General features: G+C 43.8%; 1 protein-coding gene across 3 annotated transcripts in view; it reads right to left on the reverse strand.

Annotated features, from left to right (window-relative positions):
- Nucleotides 1-17,634, reverse strand: part of LOC142590722 (protein 5NUC-like) — a 190,049-nt gene that overhangs the window by 102,675 nt on the left and 69,740 nt on the right. For 2 of the 3 annotated variants that reach the window (XM_075703150.1, XM_075703152.1), the window contains 2 exons: nucleotides 12,070-12,264; nucleotides 1,885-2,085 (listed from right to left, as the gene is read on the reverse strand). In XM_075703150.1, coding sequence (XP_075559265.1) covers nucleotides 1,885-2,085; nucleotides 12,070-12,264 — 396 coding nt within the window. The remainder of the gene's footprint in view (nucleotides 1-1,884; nucleotides 2,086-12,069; nucleotides 12,265-17,634) is intronic. The other variant, XM_075703151.1, reaches the window with a different exon arrangement.

Genomic DNA, 17,634 nt, shown 5'->3' on the forward strand with positions numbered 1-17,634 from the left:
CACGTCTAATTTTCATCCCTCCTGACATAATTTACTTGCCTTTGTATCGACATTAGCACAACTTTACTTCCTACGCGAGATGACAGTCATCCTCTAACATGTATTTACTACTATTCTCATTCGACCGACATCCTTACGCCTAATGTCATGGGAAAGCCTTGATCACGCCAGTTTCGTCCGCAGAATAATTATAATGTCCACAGAATAATTATGATGAATATAGGCTGCCATTTCGAATCAATGCTCTTTCACCCGCTCTCTGAAGATTTCTGCGCAATACAGAGAGTACGCGCTGAACGGCCTACTACATGAGTGACAAGCGCTATGATTGAACATTGCGATTGTCAATGTTAAGGAACAGTAATGAAAATTTTTGGTCGAGCTAGGTTGAAAGATTAGGCTTCCGTGACAGCGAATTCGTCATAAGTGATGAAATTAAAGCTTTTTTAAACGGGAAATTGACGAAAAGGCAAAAATCGGAATGGCGCCAGCTGCTGAGGATTATGGTTATTCAAAAATGGCGGCTTCTATTCCCCCCCCCCCCCACCACAAGCCGCGCCGAGTTCTCTGTTTCGGCATTCGACAAGAGATTATCTGTAGTCGCCAATCAGTACGCTTCGCATTTAGAGCTGAATGAAGAATTTCTAAAAAAGAGGCTGTACACGTCCATACATAGATGACAAATTTAGATACATTTAGATTACGTCAACTCTTCTATTATGCCACAGGTGGTTAAAATGGCTGAGCAGCGACAGGACTTTCGGCTGCAATTGTCCATGCCACAAAGTGACACAAAGGCACGAAGAAAACGATGATAGACGTCTAGAACGATACTGTGTTAATCTAGCTCGACCTATTATTTTCGTCTAGCGTCACTTTAAGGTTGTTGTAATGTGTTCTGATTCTTTTTCTATGGCCAGAGCGACTTCGTCTATCATGCCTGGGGTATTCGACTGCATAAAGAATTATTTGCAAAGCTGGACTGCGAAAATTGTAAGTTTGCAAAGCATTGTTACTTGGAAACAGTTTTTTTTAGAAAACAAAGCACTTATTGGTTAATGAAGCAAATTTCACATTACTTATTAGAGCATGTCTACATCTCTCTGTAATGATAATCTCTCCTGGCAGTGATGATCTCACGACCGTGCACTCCGCGAGTGAAGAACAAAAATTTCTGTGCTTTAATCTGTTCATGATTTCAGGTGATAACTTATTGCACTAGAATGGCAGCCACGCGAACTCAGAGAAAGGAGAAGCTTTTACAGATGTATGCCAGTCTGAGAACGTATATTTCAAACAGCGAAATTGTATGAGCTGGTTCTCACACCTTTCGTCCGAAATGTACTAGGAGTCTGTTTACTGACTGTTCTCAGTGATGATTCATCACCGAGGCCATCTGCACGTTTTCACCGAAGCCCTTATCATGCTCCCGCTACGGAGCTATCACGCAGGCTACGTTGCTGGATGACAGCGTAGGCTTTTACCACCGTAGCCGTAAAAACTCCTAGCTCACCATCATCGTAGAGTCGATAAAATGCAGGTGAGAAAATAAATTACCGATTACTGGTCGTAAGAACCGCGTAAGAAAGTTGCGTATCTATAAGTGAGGTACACGTAAGTAAGGTTTGGTTATATAATGAATAATAATCACGTTTTAAAGCAAGAATTTCAGACTCGGATGCAGATTGCTTTCGTGGCTGTTTTGCCATTTCCGTTTAATAACAATCACAATACCGCACTCCGTAGCCACACGAAAACTGTTGCGGAAGACAGCCCACCACCTTCGCTGTAAGAGGCAAATGGTTGACCATGGAGCCCCAAGTGAGCAGAACGCTAATCACTACACAGCGGCAGTCTTACAGGGTTCATGCAGGCACAGCTTACCTTGCTTATAACTCTGATTAAGGAGTATTGGGTTACCAGACCATTTTGTTATGTTTCCAGAATTTCGGTTAATTTCCAGTTCAAGAAATCCGAGGTATTTTCCAAAGCGATAATCTTGAACAATAAGGCAGCGGCCGCTACCCGTGCGGTTATGTACGTACGGGTACGCTCCTTCTGGTTGATCTTTCTCGGTGGGTGTGCCTTCAAAGTACAAAAAAAATTAAATTATGTTGTTTTACGTACCCAAACCACGAACTGATTATGAAGCACGTCATAGTGGGGCACTCCAGAAATTTGAAGCACCCTGGATTTTTACCGTGCACTTAAATCTAAGTACACGGCTGTTCACTCTTATAAGTCAATCTTATAAAAGCATTCCGATTTGCAAAAGAAAAACAATTACCGCTCAAATGTCATAAATGCAACTGTGTCATTTCGCTCGTGAGAACAATTGTAGCAGGCAATTCGCCTTTAGTGCTGTAGGCGCCCAACCGGCGCCTTCAAAAACCTTCATAGAGCCTGAAAACAAGCTTTTAGAACAACCACCGGTGATGACAAAGGTGCGTCAAATATCAATTTACGAAATACCTAACGTGAAAATGGAAACGGTGTAAGTAAACTTTTTTGTAAGAAAGCCATCTGAAGTGCCACGAACCCGACAACTAGGACAGGTAGGTGCTTCGAAGCTGTCCTTCTGAATGAACGAAACTGAAAATATGATTAAGTAAAACTTGTTGCTGGGCGAGTTGGTTGGGATGTGATGAACACATTGTTCCGCCTAAAAACGAAAATAAAGACTTGGGAGGGAGAGTACGAAACGACATATTGAGCGCTGCCCATCAACTGATTTTATTGTTACAGTAGGGCAGGGGGCATTAACAAATACGCATGCGCACGAACCCTTATATATAGCTTTCATTGATTACGAGAAAGCGTTTGATTCTGTCGAAACCTCAGCAGTCATAGAGGCATCACGGAATCAGGGTGTAGACGAGCCGTAGGTAAAAATACTGAAAGACATCTATAGCGGCTCCACAGCCACCGTAGTCCTCCATAAAACAGGCAACAAAATCCCAATAAAGAAAGGCGTCAGGCAGGGAGATACGACCTATCCAATGCTATTCACAGCGTGTTTACAGGAGGTATTCAGAGACCTGGATTGAGAAGAATTGGGGATAAAAGTTAACGGAGAATACCTTAGTAACTTGCGATTCGCTGATGATATTGCCTTGCTTAGTAACTCAGGGGACCAATTGCAATGCATGCTCACTGACCTGGAGAGGCAAAGCAGAAGAGTGGGTCTAAAAATTAATCTGCAGAAAACTAAAGTAATGCTTAACAGTCTCGGAAGAGAACAGCAATTTACAATAGGCAGCGAGCCACTGAAACTCGTAAGGGAATACATCTGCTTAGGGCAGGTAGTGACGGCGGATCCGGATCATGAGACGAAAATAATCAGAAAAATAAGAATGGGCTGGGGTGCGTTTGGCAGGCATTCTCAGATCATGAACAGCCATGTTGCCATTATCCCTCAAGAGAAAAGTATATAATAGCTGTGTCTTACCAGTACTCACCTGCGGGGCAGAAACCTGGAGGCTTACGAAAAGGGTTCTACTCAAATTGAGGACGACGCAAGGAGCTATGGAAAGAAGAATGATAGGTGTAACGTTAAGGGATAAGAAAAGAGCAGATTGGGTGAGGGAACAAACGCGAGTTAATGACATCTTACTTGAAATCAAGAAAAAGAAATGGGCATGGGCAGGACATGTAATGAGGAGGGAAGATAACCGGTGGTCATTAAGGGTTACGGACTGGATCCCAAGGGAAGGGAAGCGTAGCAGAGGGCGGCAGAAAGTTAGGTGGGCGGATGAGATTAAGAAGTTTGCAGGCATGGCATGGCCACAATTAGTACATGACCGGGGTTGTTGGAGAAGTATGGGAGAGGCCTTTGCCCTGCAGTGGGCGTAACCAGGCTGATGATGATGATGCGCACATCAGTATTGCCTAGAGTAATAACACAAACGTTTTTAACAGTTGAAACTCCTTTTCAAACAGAAAAAACAGACGTATCACTGATACTACTCGTGCCTCTCTCTTTTATGCGATATGCCTCCAAAAGTTCTCTTGCTAACACATCAGCACTGCTGCCGAGTATCTTCATCTCACGCAGTAGTGGCTGGCATCTGCCTTCCAAGCAAACCATGCCCTACTGCCCTACTGTAAGAACAAAATCAGTTCAATTGCAGCGCTCAATTTGTCGTTTCGTACTCTCCCCCCCAAGTCTTTATTTCCTTTTAAGGCGCAACAATGTATTCGTCTGAAAATATGATTACTGGCTGTGGCAGTTCAGTGGCTGTGACGTGTAGCTGGTGAGCTAGAGCTCGCTGGTGTAATCGCGGCAGTGGCGGCCGCATTGGGGTAGAAGATGAAGCGAAAAAAAATGTTCTTATGATGCAGTAGCCGGCTACACTCAACAGATCAAATAACAAAGGTTCGAGTGTTCAGTCACGCTAACATCATTGTCATCTGCATCACTCCGCCGTTACAGAAACCACGTCAAATGAAGCTCCATCAATGTAGTTAGTGTGATTGAATCGGCGTATCCAATCTGTGAAGCTCTAGACCAGAAAGAGCACGATGTCACTTCGTGGTCTGAAATTTGATGATACGGTTGTCAGCGGAGATATATCAAATGTGACAGATGTTACTCGGCGGAGGAGTTAATATTGCCCGACACAGAGCAACAGGAGCTTCCGACAAAGGCCAGCAAAACTAAATGGTAGCCAGAGCAGTGCGAAAGGTCCCGAAGGTAAGCAGATCTCCCGGCAACGACAACCAGAAAGCGACATGAGTGAAGCCTGTGGTGAGGTGAGCCGATCGCGGGCTTCCTTGAGTGCGATGGCATAACAGGTGATGATGCCATCAGCGTAGAAGTATTTGACGCTGGATCGATTGCATACAATGTGTCGGAGGGGAAAACAGTGTCCTGGTCATCAAGTAGCCAGTAGTCTCATGACACCATGAGCTGTGGTCGAATCGATACAAACAGCAGAGAAGTGTCCCATTCCCTGTGATCGACAAAAAGTATACTTGGATATGTCGCTCAATGTACGGCTCAGACGTTTGCTGAGGCCGTTCGCCTGTGAGTGATAGAAAACAACAAACATCTGATGACTAGAACATGAGCGGATAAGGTCGTCAACAACACGAGGCAAAAAGTAGGGACCACAGTCGGTGAGTAGCCGGTAAGCAGCGCCATGCTGAAGCATGATGAGAAATTGTCGTGCAACTGGTTGGCAGCACTCGACTGACTGTCTATTGCTTGGTTTAACTCGTAGCAACCGCAACTATCTTGCTTCCTGCAGTTGGCATCGGGAATGGGCCCATCAAGCCAGCACCGCGCGGTAAAACAGCTAAATAGGGACATCAATTGGCTGAAGCCGACCAGCAGGGGGCGTCTTGGAATTCTTCCAAAGCCGGCACACATAGAGAGCCGCAACATAACGGTGAACAGAACGTTGAAGGCTCCCCCCAAAAATAAATCACGGCACGACTCATTTCGTGATTAATGTCGGTGGTAGTGCGACTAACATTCGAGAAGTGTTGCGACATCGCGTATTTCAGATGTAACATTATTTAACATCCGGAATGTAATTCTGACACTTTCGCTCCTTCGCGTGTGCGCGACATAAACTGGTATCGTCGCAGTTTGCTATGGCATAAAGGCTGCGGCAGCCGCACTTCGATGAGGAGGTAATGCAAAACTTGCGGCAGAACCTGTCTCATGGCCTCTGTCGACGGTAATTCATTAGCATTCAATGAATATAGCGAGACAACGCATTGCCGACGTCGAAATTACTAATGTAGGAGGCGTGTGCTACAGGAGAACTCATTCGCGCTTCCCTAGGAACATTCGGCGTCATCCAGTGCCTCCACGGCGAAGCCTATACGTGCCCTACGAAATACCTGGTGCACATGTGCGTGCGAACGCTGAGAAATGCGTCATGCTACAACTGGTCTCCTCCCTCGTGCTTTTTTCTGAACACGCTGCGCCATCTTGTGGGGGTGTGCGGGTACCTTCCAATGCTGAGAATCTTTCCCTGCCTTGCGGCAGATTCAGTGAAACATACTCACTGACCCTAGTTGGAGAGACGTTCAATAAAGCGCGGCCCGTACCCAATGTATTTATGGCGCAATTCGCTAAAGCGTTGACGTGAAGACGTTCATCGAATGCGGAACATACCTGGTGCATCTGTGGCGCAGCCTGCTTGTACGTGGGGCTGCTGTTCTTGAGGAACCATTGTGACGCGGGCTCGATCCTGCACTGGATCCAATATATTTAAGGAATTTTTTCATCATTGTAGAGGGGCATATACCCAGTGGTGTACATCTATCTGCCCAAGTTGGCGTGAGACACGTTCACTGAAGAGCGGCGCATACGTACTGGCCCATGGAGAGTGTGTGGTGATTATGGCATGACAAAAGTCGGATGACGAAGCCGGAGTGTGATGACGATAGCACGACCACGACGGCATGACGACGGTGACATGATAACGAATGCATGATAGCAACTGTCTCACGAAACGACGACGATGACATGGAGATGGTGGTATAATTAGAATTGCATGAGTACTGCGTGGTTAAGACAGAACGAAGACTATATTGACGATATTGACTATAGCCTGCCTTCATTGACTATAGCAAGCCTTCATTGACTATAGCAGGGCCTTCGATACCCTAAACCGTGATATTTCACTCGGGAAATTAAGTGCTTGTGGGGTACGTGGTGTAGCTAATTCCTTCTTTAGTTCGTATCTGTCTGAGAGAAAACCATGCGTCTCAATTGCTAACTGTTTTTCGTCTTCTAAAACCACTTCTTGTGGCGTGCCTCAAGGAAGCATTTTAGGGCCAATACTCTTTAATATCTACATAAATGATATTGTTAGGATAAACAATGACGCCTCAATCCTGCTCTATGCGGATGACACTAGTATTTTTGTTTCTGGACAAAATCCAGCTCAAATTGTTGCCAGAACTCAAAGTGTACTTTCAGATGTGCTGCAACTGTCCACTACTAATGGCCTACGAATAAATGAGAAAAACAAAAAACAACAAAAGCTGTGTTTTTCAGATCCCCAGGCACTGAAGTCAACGTGAACCAATCATTAACGCTTGCGGGAATACCCGTCGAAATAGTGGAGAAACATAAAGTTCTGGGCGTGACTTTTTTTTACTCATATAACACGGACGTGTCATAATGAATCACTGACTAAATCGTTTTCGTAGGCTTCTGGTGTTCTGTCACGATGTAGGCACTTTCTTCCAGAAATAGCTCAATTTCACATTTATCATGCTCTGTTTTTTTCCCATATAAATTACTGCCTGTTAGTCTGGGGCACCACAACTCTTAGTAACATAAATACAATTCTCCTATTGCAGAAAAGAGCACTTCGGTATATTGCAAACGTCCCACGCAATAGTTCTACTGTTACATTGTTTACCCGCTATAACATAGTGTGAAACGCATGTTCGATTTTCGTTTAATGTATGCTTATTTCTTCCCGAAAGAACAATTCAAAGTGTTTAATAAAGATTTATCTAATATAAGCATGCATTACACTGATTCACGCACCCGCAGTGCCGACAAGTGGCTTGTTCCTCGTTCCCACACGACTTATTTTTTGCAGTCTCTTATATTCACACTGTTGTCCCTGCTAAATAAATGTGAACAGAAAGAGGTCAACTTTTCTACATTTATAAAAAAAGAAAAGCGTGATTTTAAGCCACTACAATTCAGAAATCCCAGCAAATTGCCCAGACTGCCCAGAACCCTATTGCTCACTCTCGCACATGCTTTGGCAATGTACCGCGTTACCAGAGGGCTCTCTCTCCAGTGAGCCCGAATGGGAAGAAGCCCTCAAAAGCCCGGGCCTCAAATTCCAACTCAAGGCCGTCCAGAGAGCCCAAGAACTGGCGGAGTGTCACCGCGTTCCCGTCCCGACTTGGGCGTCGCCTACGGTTTCGGCCCAAGGAGCTCCCCGCGTGCGATCTCCAACGGCTTAGACCCCTCAGGACCTCAATAAAGTTCTTGACTGACTGACTGATTTTTTTCTGACTCTTGGCTAATGTCTTTTATAGTGCCCGAACATGATAAAGTATGTTTCATTACTCTTTGTAACACGTTTATTTATGTGATTTTATGACATGGGTTCACGTGAACATTGAATATTTCAACTATAGTGTACAATCGTTCTGGATTGTACTTATATATTGACCTTATTTGTTCTATTGTTCCGTTGTATTTGCACAACCTTGTTTTAATTTTGTAAACTGCATTTTTACTTGATTATTGTAAATTTGTTTTTGAACGTATGAGTCGTAATGCCGCTGTGATGTACGTGGCCTTTAGGTATATTCAAATGGTGTTACTGCCACTTTTCGCGTAAGGGACCCCCAATTGTCGTTGGAAATAAAGATGTGATTGATTGATTGATTGATTGATTGATTGATTGATTGATTGATTGATTGATTGATTGATTGATTGATCGATCGATCGATCGAAGGATCAATATTGAGGAACGACAAAGGTGCTATGGCCGATATGACATGACGACAATGGTATGAAGTTAATGAAGTGTTGTTGATGGCAAAACGGTAGCGTGACGACGATGACATGATGATTATCTTACGACGATACCGTGACAACGACGGCGTTAGGGGAGTCTTATGGTGAAGATAAAATGACTGCGATGGCATCAAGACGGCGGTGTGACAACAAATGCATGGCTTATACTCTGTGACGACGACGCAATGGCGCCAATGGCCTGATAACAGCACGAGGACCATGGATTAAACATGACTAGATCAACTCAATGATGTGAATATGACTGCATCACGAAGCCTGACGACGAAGACCTCACGACATTGGCAGGAAGACGGTATAGCGAGATTCGGATGACAAACTGGAGCGACGACAACAGAAAGCTAACAACGGCATCACACTGGCGGTGCGACAATGAATGCATGACAACCGTGTGACGATGATGGCGGGATGACGACAGTATTACAAAAGTCGGGTGACAACGCTGGAATGACGACGATATAGCGACCACGATGGCATTACGAGCTTCAACACATGAGTGGTGGCCCATGCTGGTCGAGGGTTTCGACAACTGGGTATCCGTAAGAAGCTAGATAGGTAGCTGTCCAGAGCGCGTCTGAAGTAGACACAAATTTTTAGTAGCAATAAAAGAGATAGATAGATAGATAGATAGATAGATAGATAGATAGATAGATAGATAGATAGATAGATAGATAGATAGATAGATAGATAGATAGATAGATAGATAGATAGATAGATAGATAGATAGATAGATAGATAGATAGATAGATAGATAGATAGATAGATAGATAGATAGATAGATAGATAGATAGATGAGCTTAAAACGGCTGCAGACGGCAAAGATGATAAATTGCTTTAGAATTGTGATTGTACATGATAATGGGTTCTGGATACGCCTAAATATACGTTGGTTGTGGTGTCATAATGCCGGCTAATGACATCCCTGCGCCTATCATGATGGACTACGAGCAGAAGTTCTGCGCCAGCAGGGTGTATATTGATAAACAATGTCTTATTGAAGCAAGAACATGCTGTGTGGCTCGTCGGCATTGGTGGGCACAATACGGTCAACGATGGGTGACGGCGGTATTCATCCATGATGGTCTAAATACAGGGGTCAGCTTCAGCTTCAGCTTTGTGGAGTTGCGTGGATCCACGGGGGTGGCAGGTTAAGCACTCGACATCCTCGTGCTACTGGCTAGCTTTGTAGACTACGAGAACGTGCACTCCTGTAGTCGTAATGTCCAACGCCTGAGCCTCTCTGTGGGATCTAATAGCCTTGACAGCCAGCATAGGACATGATTTGCTCTAACTGCGAGAGGCCTACCATATACGTACCGGCGGAATTTCGCAACAATCAAAATGAGAACTAGGTGCTTCCACAAAATAACTGAATAACTCTGCATCGCGATACCCATCGCAAGATTGTCCTCCTTTTCAACAAGCACGCCATTTAATGCCTAAAGGCTGAAGGAAGACCCTATAACGTCCTTCGTAAGCATTTTCTTTGCCTCTTCTTGTAGGACCAGGCATTCAGACTGAGACGCGCGGTAAATGTGTCGGTGAATTGGGCTGTCGTCCTCGGTGCCAATACCGTGGCCTATGACATTTGTTCATCTGAGACGGCGATTGTCGACGTCGAAGATATAGAGGTAACGAGCTAGAAGAATGGGAAGTGCTTTTAATTTGGAAGGCTGTAGCTTGGGAGACCAATTTTCACAGGAATGCATCAATCGGCGTGGTTGTGGAAAGCATGGCTGCAGCATTGACGTCAGAGATGAAATCGGAAATTGTACATTCCGCGAAGGGAGGAAAACATCTGTTAGTGAGATCCCTCGATAAACAACTGGGGCAGAAGTAGAGAACGTGAGCAGTAAAGATTGTTCTGTCGTCGACAACAGCTACAGCGGTGTGGGGAAATAATAGCTGGTTGAGTCTGGTCAAGCTACAATGCTGAATAACCTAGGCTTCTAGCCAGTTCGAGCGTTCAGTCACGCGAACATCGTTATCTTCATAGATTAGCCGTGATAATTTGATTGTTTGTAGTCTTTTCGAAATTTAATACACTGACAACAAGGGAGCTTTACCAGACAAGGGGCAACTAAACGTGATGCACCAAGAGCGCATGAGTCAAATATCTTCAAAAACTGAAATGGTTGAATCCTCGCGTAGAAATAATGGAATAAGCCTTTGTCCAAACAGCTGCGAGCATAAGTCGCAGCTGTAATAAAGTAACAGTGGTATGCGCAGTTTCAAGGCGGGACAAGACAAGGCACCGACGCAGGGACATGTGCGTCGGTGTTATCTCTTGTCCCGTCCTGAAACTGCGCTTAAAGTATTCATTTATTAACTTCAACGGAGAAGCCCAACAACAAATTTTGTTAGTTAACACGATTCGACAAAGGTGCGTATTTGCGCGTTAGACGCTACCCTACTTAAGCGTGGCGAGTGTTAGAGCGCGAAAATAAGAAATTTTTTCAGAATTCCACAATATGCTTAACCATTCCATATAGAAGGAAAATTGCCTATATCAGAATGAGCCTCAGGTGAAACTTTCTATGTAATACAAGCATTCCTTTCTCCAATATCACATTTTTAATTATGAATAAATATTATTTAAATATTTAACGTCATTTGTATCTACATTGCTAATTACATTTTTACGGTTATTACATTCTATTACAAGTTAATACATTATTTCTTGACCTCTCCGCTTTCCCCGTAGCAACCCTATGAGGTAGCTCTAGAGGCACTGTGTTCTTCGCCTTTGCCAATTAGCAGGTGAACACAATTATTTGGGGAAAGCTGCCAAGGAAAAAGGAAGAAGGTGGTCCTTATTGTGGGAGAGCGCTGCCAACGAACTAAATGAGTTCCCAGCCGAAAAATTTCATGAGGCCTACTGTCGTTGCCTTTCTTTTTTCGCACGTAAGAAAGGTTTAGTTAACTGTGAAACGCATGGCGAAGCAGGCTAGCATGTTTACAATGTGCACTGAACTTAACATATGTAATTTGAGAAGTTCAAATCAATAAAATACCTCCACGCTTGAGCACATCAGCCCCAACTGAAGGGTCTGCACGTCTCACACACCTAGCGCTATAAAAATGTCAATAAAGAAATTTGAACCAGGCCCCACTTCGAAACCAGTCGTTCATTATAGAGTCGCAAAGCTCACTTCCGCTTGCTTAAATGAGCCGCTTCCTAGCCAGCCGCTGCACGAGACAGCCACTAGAGCTCAGCTGGTGAAACTATTGAGTGCTAATAGTATGGGAATGCGGTATTATGTCTGACGGTAACTTAACTGCGCAAGCTATAGGGGCTGTCATGATGCGCGTTAAACGGTTCACGCTTTATAGTTAACAACCTAGACATCTCTCAGAGTTCCTGAGTTGCTGTTAAAAATCGAGCGTGTAAAGGAACGAGTCTGAATGCAAATCTGTGGTCGTAGGTACGCAATATGAGATGCCGATAGACAAAACATTGACCAACAATCCTGACTGAAATAGCAAGATCAATTTACGACATACGGTTCTGAATTTCATTGGCTAATACAAATCAAACAAACCGTTTATACCAGTATACAGGAATGTGTTAGTATGGCCTCCAACGATGAGATCGAGATCAGGGCACTGTTGTGCAAGAATTTGGTCGACGTCAAATCCAACGTGGCTAATTAAAATAAATATGTTTACACCACTTCGTTTAAGACGGTTTGTCTCATTGTTAATGCTTTCAGCTTCTGGCAGTATCCGAACGCCACCTGAAAACAAACAGAGTATATAAATATAGGCGACGTGGTGTCTTTTACTACAATTTATTTATTTATTTGCAATACTGCCAGTCTTAGTGAGACCAAAGCAGAGGGGCACGATATTACAGAAAGAAACAAACAGGTCATGCTACATGGTAAATTACAAGAAAGAAACAAAGAAAAAAAAGGAAAAGGTTTCCTTAACTAGTGCAGAAATCACCAATGATACAATACTTTTGGTTGGTATGACAATATGGCTATAACAATATGACAATGTAGTTGGTATAACAATATTGTATTGCTATTTATTTCATTTATTTGTTTCCACAAGCAAGGAGGTACATGGTTGTGGCGGAAAAACAAGGGAAAGAAATCTGCAGAAAAGCAGCTTGACTGGCCTAAGGTTCCGTTTACAATGGCAGCAGCAGGGCAGGTGGGAAACGGTATGGGGAAAAAAAAGGAGAAAAAAAAGAAGAAGAGCAAAAATATAAAGTGCAAAAATCACTAAGTACAACGGTGCACAGTCAAGATTGTAGGAACATATCACGCAGGTTTTTTTGCGGAACAAGTGAGCACATCGATTTTGCAACAACGTGCAATATATATATAATTTATATAAAAAATAGCGAATGAATGACCCCTGCAAGATTAGAGAGCGTATACAGCTAACAGATAACCGCGCAGAAGCGATCAGTTTGGGGGTTGAAATGCAGAAATTCCACGCACAGAAATAAGTATTACAGTTTAAGATATGTGGGTGTGTTAAGTGGCGTCTTCTCTGTTTGATATTTCTAGTAGGTTGATGAACAATGGAAGTGACGAAGGCCTGGAGTGTGGCCTGATCCCGGTGACCAGAACCGTTAACGCACTCCCTCACCAGAGCAGGATTGGCCACCCTGGTGCAGCACTTGGCCACAACCTCCTATGTGAACACAACAATCAAACCCCGGCCTTCAGTCCCCAGCAGCTGCGATGCAACTTCCACGGCGGCGGTCAGACCAGCGACGCAGCAGAGGGTGCTAAGAATCCCTGGCTCCGGATAGGCCGCCATTGGAATATGAACCTGGCCACGTTTAACGCAAGAACGTTATCTAGTGAGGCGAGTTTAGCAGTGCTATAGGAGGAATTAGAGGGCAGTAAATGGGATATAATAGCGCTCAGTGAAGTTAGGAGGCCAAAAGAAGCATATACAGTGCTAAATAGTGGGCACGTCCTGTGCTACCGGGGCTTAGCGGAGAGACGAGAACTAGGAGTCGGATGCCCGATTAATAAGAATATGGCTGGTAACGTACAGGAAATCTACAGCATTAACGAGAGGGTGGCAGGTCTTGTTGCGCAACTTAATAAGAGGTACAAAAAGAAGGTTGTACAGGTCTACGCCCCTACATCCAGTCATGATGACCAGTAAGTCGAAAGCTCCTATGAAGACGTGGAATCGGCGATGGGTAAAGTCAAAACAAAACACACTATACTGATGGGTGACTTCAACGCCAAGGTAGGCAAGAAGCAGGCTGGAGACAAGGCAGTGGGGGAATATGGCATAGGCAATAGGAATAGCAGGGGAGAGTTATTAGTAGTGTTTGCGGAGCAGACACTACTAATACCTCCTGCCACAAGCGGGATGGCCGAAAGTGGGCATGGAGGAGCCCGAATGGCGAGACTACAAATGCAATAGACCTCATACTTTGCGCCAACTTTGGTATCATACAAGATGTGGACGTGCTCAGCAAGGTGCGCTGCAGTGACCATAGGATGGAAAGAACTCGAATTAGCCTAGACCTGAGGAGGGAACGGAAGAAACTGGTACAGAAGAAGCCGATCAATGAGTTAGCGGTAAGAGGGAAATTAGAGGAATTCCAGATCAAGCTACAGAACACGTATTCGGCTTTAACTCAGGAAGAGTACCTAAGTGTTGAAGCAATGAACGACAATCTTGTGGGCATCATTAAGGAGTGTGCAATAGAAGTCGGTGGTAAATCCGTTAGACAGAATACCAGTAAGCTATCGCAGGAGACGAAAGATCTGATCAAGAAACGCCAATGTATGAAAGCCTCTAACCCTTCAGCTAGAATAGAACTCGCAGAACTTTCGAAGTTAATCAACAAGCGTAAGACAGCTGACATAAGGAAATATAATATGGATAGAATTAAACATGCTCTCAGGAACGGAGGAAGCGTAAAAGCAGCGAAGAAGAAACTAGAAATTGGCAAGAATCAGAGGTATGCTTTAAGAGACAAAGCCGGCAATATCATTACTATTATGGATGAGATAGTTCAAGTGGCTGAGGAGTTCTATAGAGATTTATACTGTACCAGTGGTACCCACGACGATCATGGAAGAGAGAATATTCTAGAGGAATTCGAAATCCCACAGGTAACACCGGAAGAAGTAAAGAAAGCCTTGGGAGCTATGCAAATGAGGAGGGCAGCTGGGGAGGATCAGGTAACAGCAGATTTGTTGAAGGATGGAGGGCAGATTGTTCTAGAGAAACTGGCCACCCTGTATACGCAATGCCTCACGACTTCGAGCGTACCGGAATCTTGGAAAAACGCTAACATAATCCTAATCTATAAGAAAGGGGACGCCAAAGACTTGAAAAATTATAGACCAATCAGCTTACTGTCCGTTGCCTACGAAGCATTTACTAAGGTAATTGCAAATAGAATCACGAACACCTTATACCTCCGTCAACCAAAGGACCAGGCAGGTTTCCGTTAAGGCTACTCAACAATAGACCGTATTCACATTATCACTCAGGTGGTAGAAAAATGTGCGGAATATAACCAACCTTTATATATAGCTTTCATTGATTACGAGAAAGCGTTTGATTCAGTCGGAACCTCAGCAGTCATGGAGGCATTGCGGAATCAGGGTGTAGACGTGCCGTATGTAAAAATACTGAAAGATATCTATAGCGCCTCCATAGCCACCGTAGTGCTCCATAAAGAAAGCAACAAAATCCCAATAAAGAAAGGCGTCAGACAAGGAGATACGATCTCTCCAGTGCTATTCACAGCGTGTTAACAGGAGGTATTCAGAGACCTGGATTGGGAATAAGTGGGGATAAGGGTTAATGGAGAATATCTTAGTGACTTGCGATTCGCTGATGATATTGCCTCGTTTAGTAACAAGGAGACCAACTGCGATGCATGCTCACTGACCTGGAGAGGCAAAGCCGAAGGGTGGGTATAAAAATTAAGCTGCAGAAAACTAAAGTAATGCTTAACAGTCTCGGAAGAGAACAGCAGTTTACGATAAGTAGTGAGGCACTGGTAGGGGTAAGGGAATACATCTACTTAGGACAGGTAGTGACTGCGGATCCGGATCATTAGGGTGAAATAATCAAAAGAGTAAAAATGGGCTGTGTTGCGTTTGGCAGGCATTCTCAGATCATGAACAGCAGGTTGCCATTATCCTTCAAGAGAAAAGTTTATAACAGCTGTGTCTTACCAGTACTCACGTGCAGGGCAGAAACCTGGAGGCTTGCGAAAAGGGTTCTACTTAAATTGAGGACGACGCAATGAGTTATGGAAAGAAGAATTGAAAGCAGATTGGGTGAGGGAACAAATGCGAATTAATGATATCTTAGTTGAAATCAAGCAAAAGAAATGGGCATGGGCAGGACACGTAATTAGGAGGCAAGATAACCGATGGTCATTAAGAATTACGGAATGGATTCCAAGGGAAGTGAAGCGTAGCAGAGGGCGGCAGAAAGTTAGGTGCGCTGTTGAGATTAAGAAGTTTGCAGGGACAACATGGCCACAATTAGTACATGACCGGGGTAGATGGAGAAGTATGGGAGAGGCCTTTGCCTGCAGTGGGCGTAACCAGGCTGATGATGATGATGATGATGATGATGATGATGATGATGATGATGATGATGATGATGATGATGATGATGATGATGAGAATGACAGAGAGGAAACTATCTCTGCGTGGAGGAGATTCCATTCTCTGATCGCGAGTGGGAAAAGTGAAAACTTGAACGTGTCATTGCGAACGCTGTACTGGTTTAATGTAAATGGGTGATTTTTTCGCGATACACGTGATATAGACAAAGTAACGTACTTAGTTCGGTCTCTCTTATAACTGTCGTGCATTAGTTGTTAGATAAATTTTAAGCGGGCGTGTCTGGCCCTAACAGATAGTGTTTCAAGACCTCCATCAGCTAAGAGGTTTCTAGGGTAGTCATAGGGCCTGTATTCTTTAAAATTGAACCTCACAGCTTTTCTTTGCACCTTTTCTAGTTTTGATATGTTAGTTAATGTGTGTGGAAACCATATGATGTTAGCGTATTCTAAGACGGGGCGAACAAAAGTTGTATAGGCTAGTAGTCTGGTGTGTTTCGGTGCAAGGCGTAAACACCGTCTAAGAAAAAAAAGTTTGCGCAATGCGACTGAGGTCATATTATCAATATGTAAGTTCCATGAGAGGCCAGAAGAGAATGTCAAACCTATGTATTTGTGGTTATTTACTTTATTCAGGCAAGTGCCACCGAGGGCGCAAGAAAATTCTGAAGGTTTCTTTTTTGTCGTAAAGGACATGCATACAGATTTAAAGGTGTAAATAACATTTGCCATTCTTTACACAAATTGGACACCAAATCGAGTTCGCTGTTTAATAATAAGTGGTCTGTGTAACTGATAATTTGTTTACAAAGAATACAATCATCCGCGAAGAGCTTGATGTCCCATTCAATGTTAGCAGCAATGTCGTAAATAAAGATCAAAAATAGCAATGTGTCCAATACTGACCCTTGGGGAACACCGGAGGTGACAGCTATAGACCTCGAAGGGGTGTTATCTACAATAACATATCGTGTGCGATGTGATAAGAAGTCTTTTATCCATGCAGTAATCTGACCACCTCCGATTGCAGCCTCCAGTTTTGCAACTAATTTTACATGGCTTACGCAATCAAATGCTTTACAGACGTCTAGGAGGATCATGTCTCTCGGGCTTCGGTTGTTTAGGTTGAGCGCAAGGTGATGCACCATTTTGATTAGTTGTGTGACCGTTGAGAGACCACTTCTAAAGCCGTGTTGTTGAGGTATTAATATATGTTCTTGCTCGAGAAATATGGTGATGTGTTTGAAGATAATATGTTCCAATATTTTACAAGATGTGCTGATAAGTGAGGTTGGCCTGTAGTTAGAAGGTTCGTTACTGTCGCCGGATTTATGTACATCAATCACCTTCGCTTTCTTCAAGTCATCTGGTAGTTGTGCGTACGTGAGTGATTCGCGGTATATAATGGCAAGGTATTGGCTACACCATTCTGCATACGTTTTTAAAAATTCATTCGGGATACCATCTGGCCCGTTAGCTTTCTTGATGTCTATATTAAGCAATAGATTAAGAACTCCGGCATTTGTGATGC

Source organism: Dermacentor variabilis, chromosome 8 (assembly GCF_050947875.1).
Source record: "Dermacentor variabilis isolate Ectoservices chromosome 8, ASM5094787v1, whole genome shotgun sequence".
NCBI classification, from domain to species: domain Eukaryota; kingdom Metazoa; phylum Arthropoda; class Arachnida; order Ixodida; family Ixodidae; genus Dermacentor; species Dermacentor variabilis.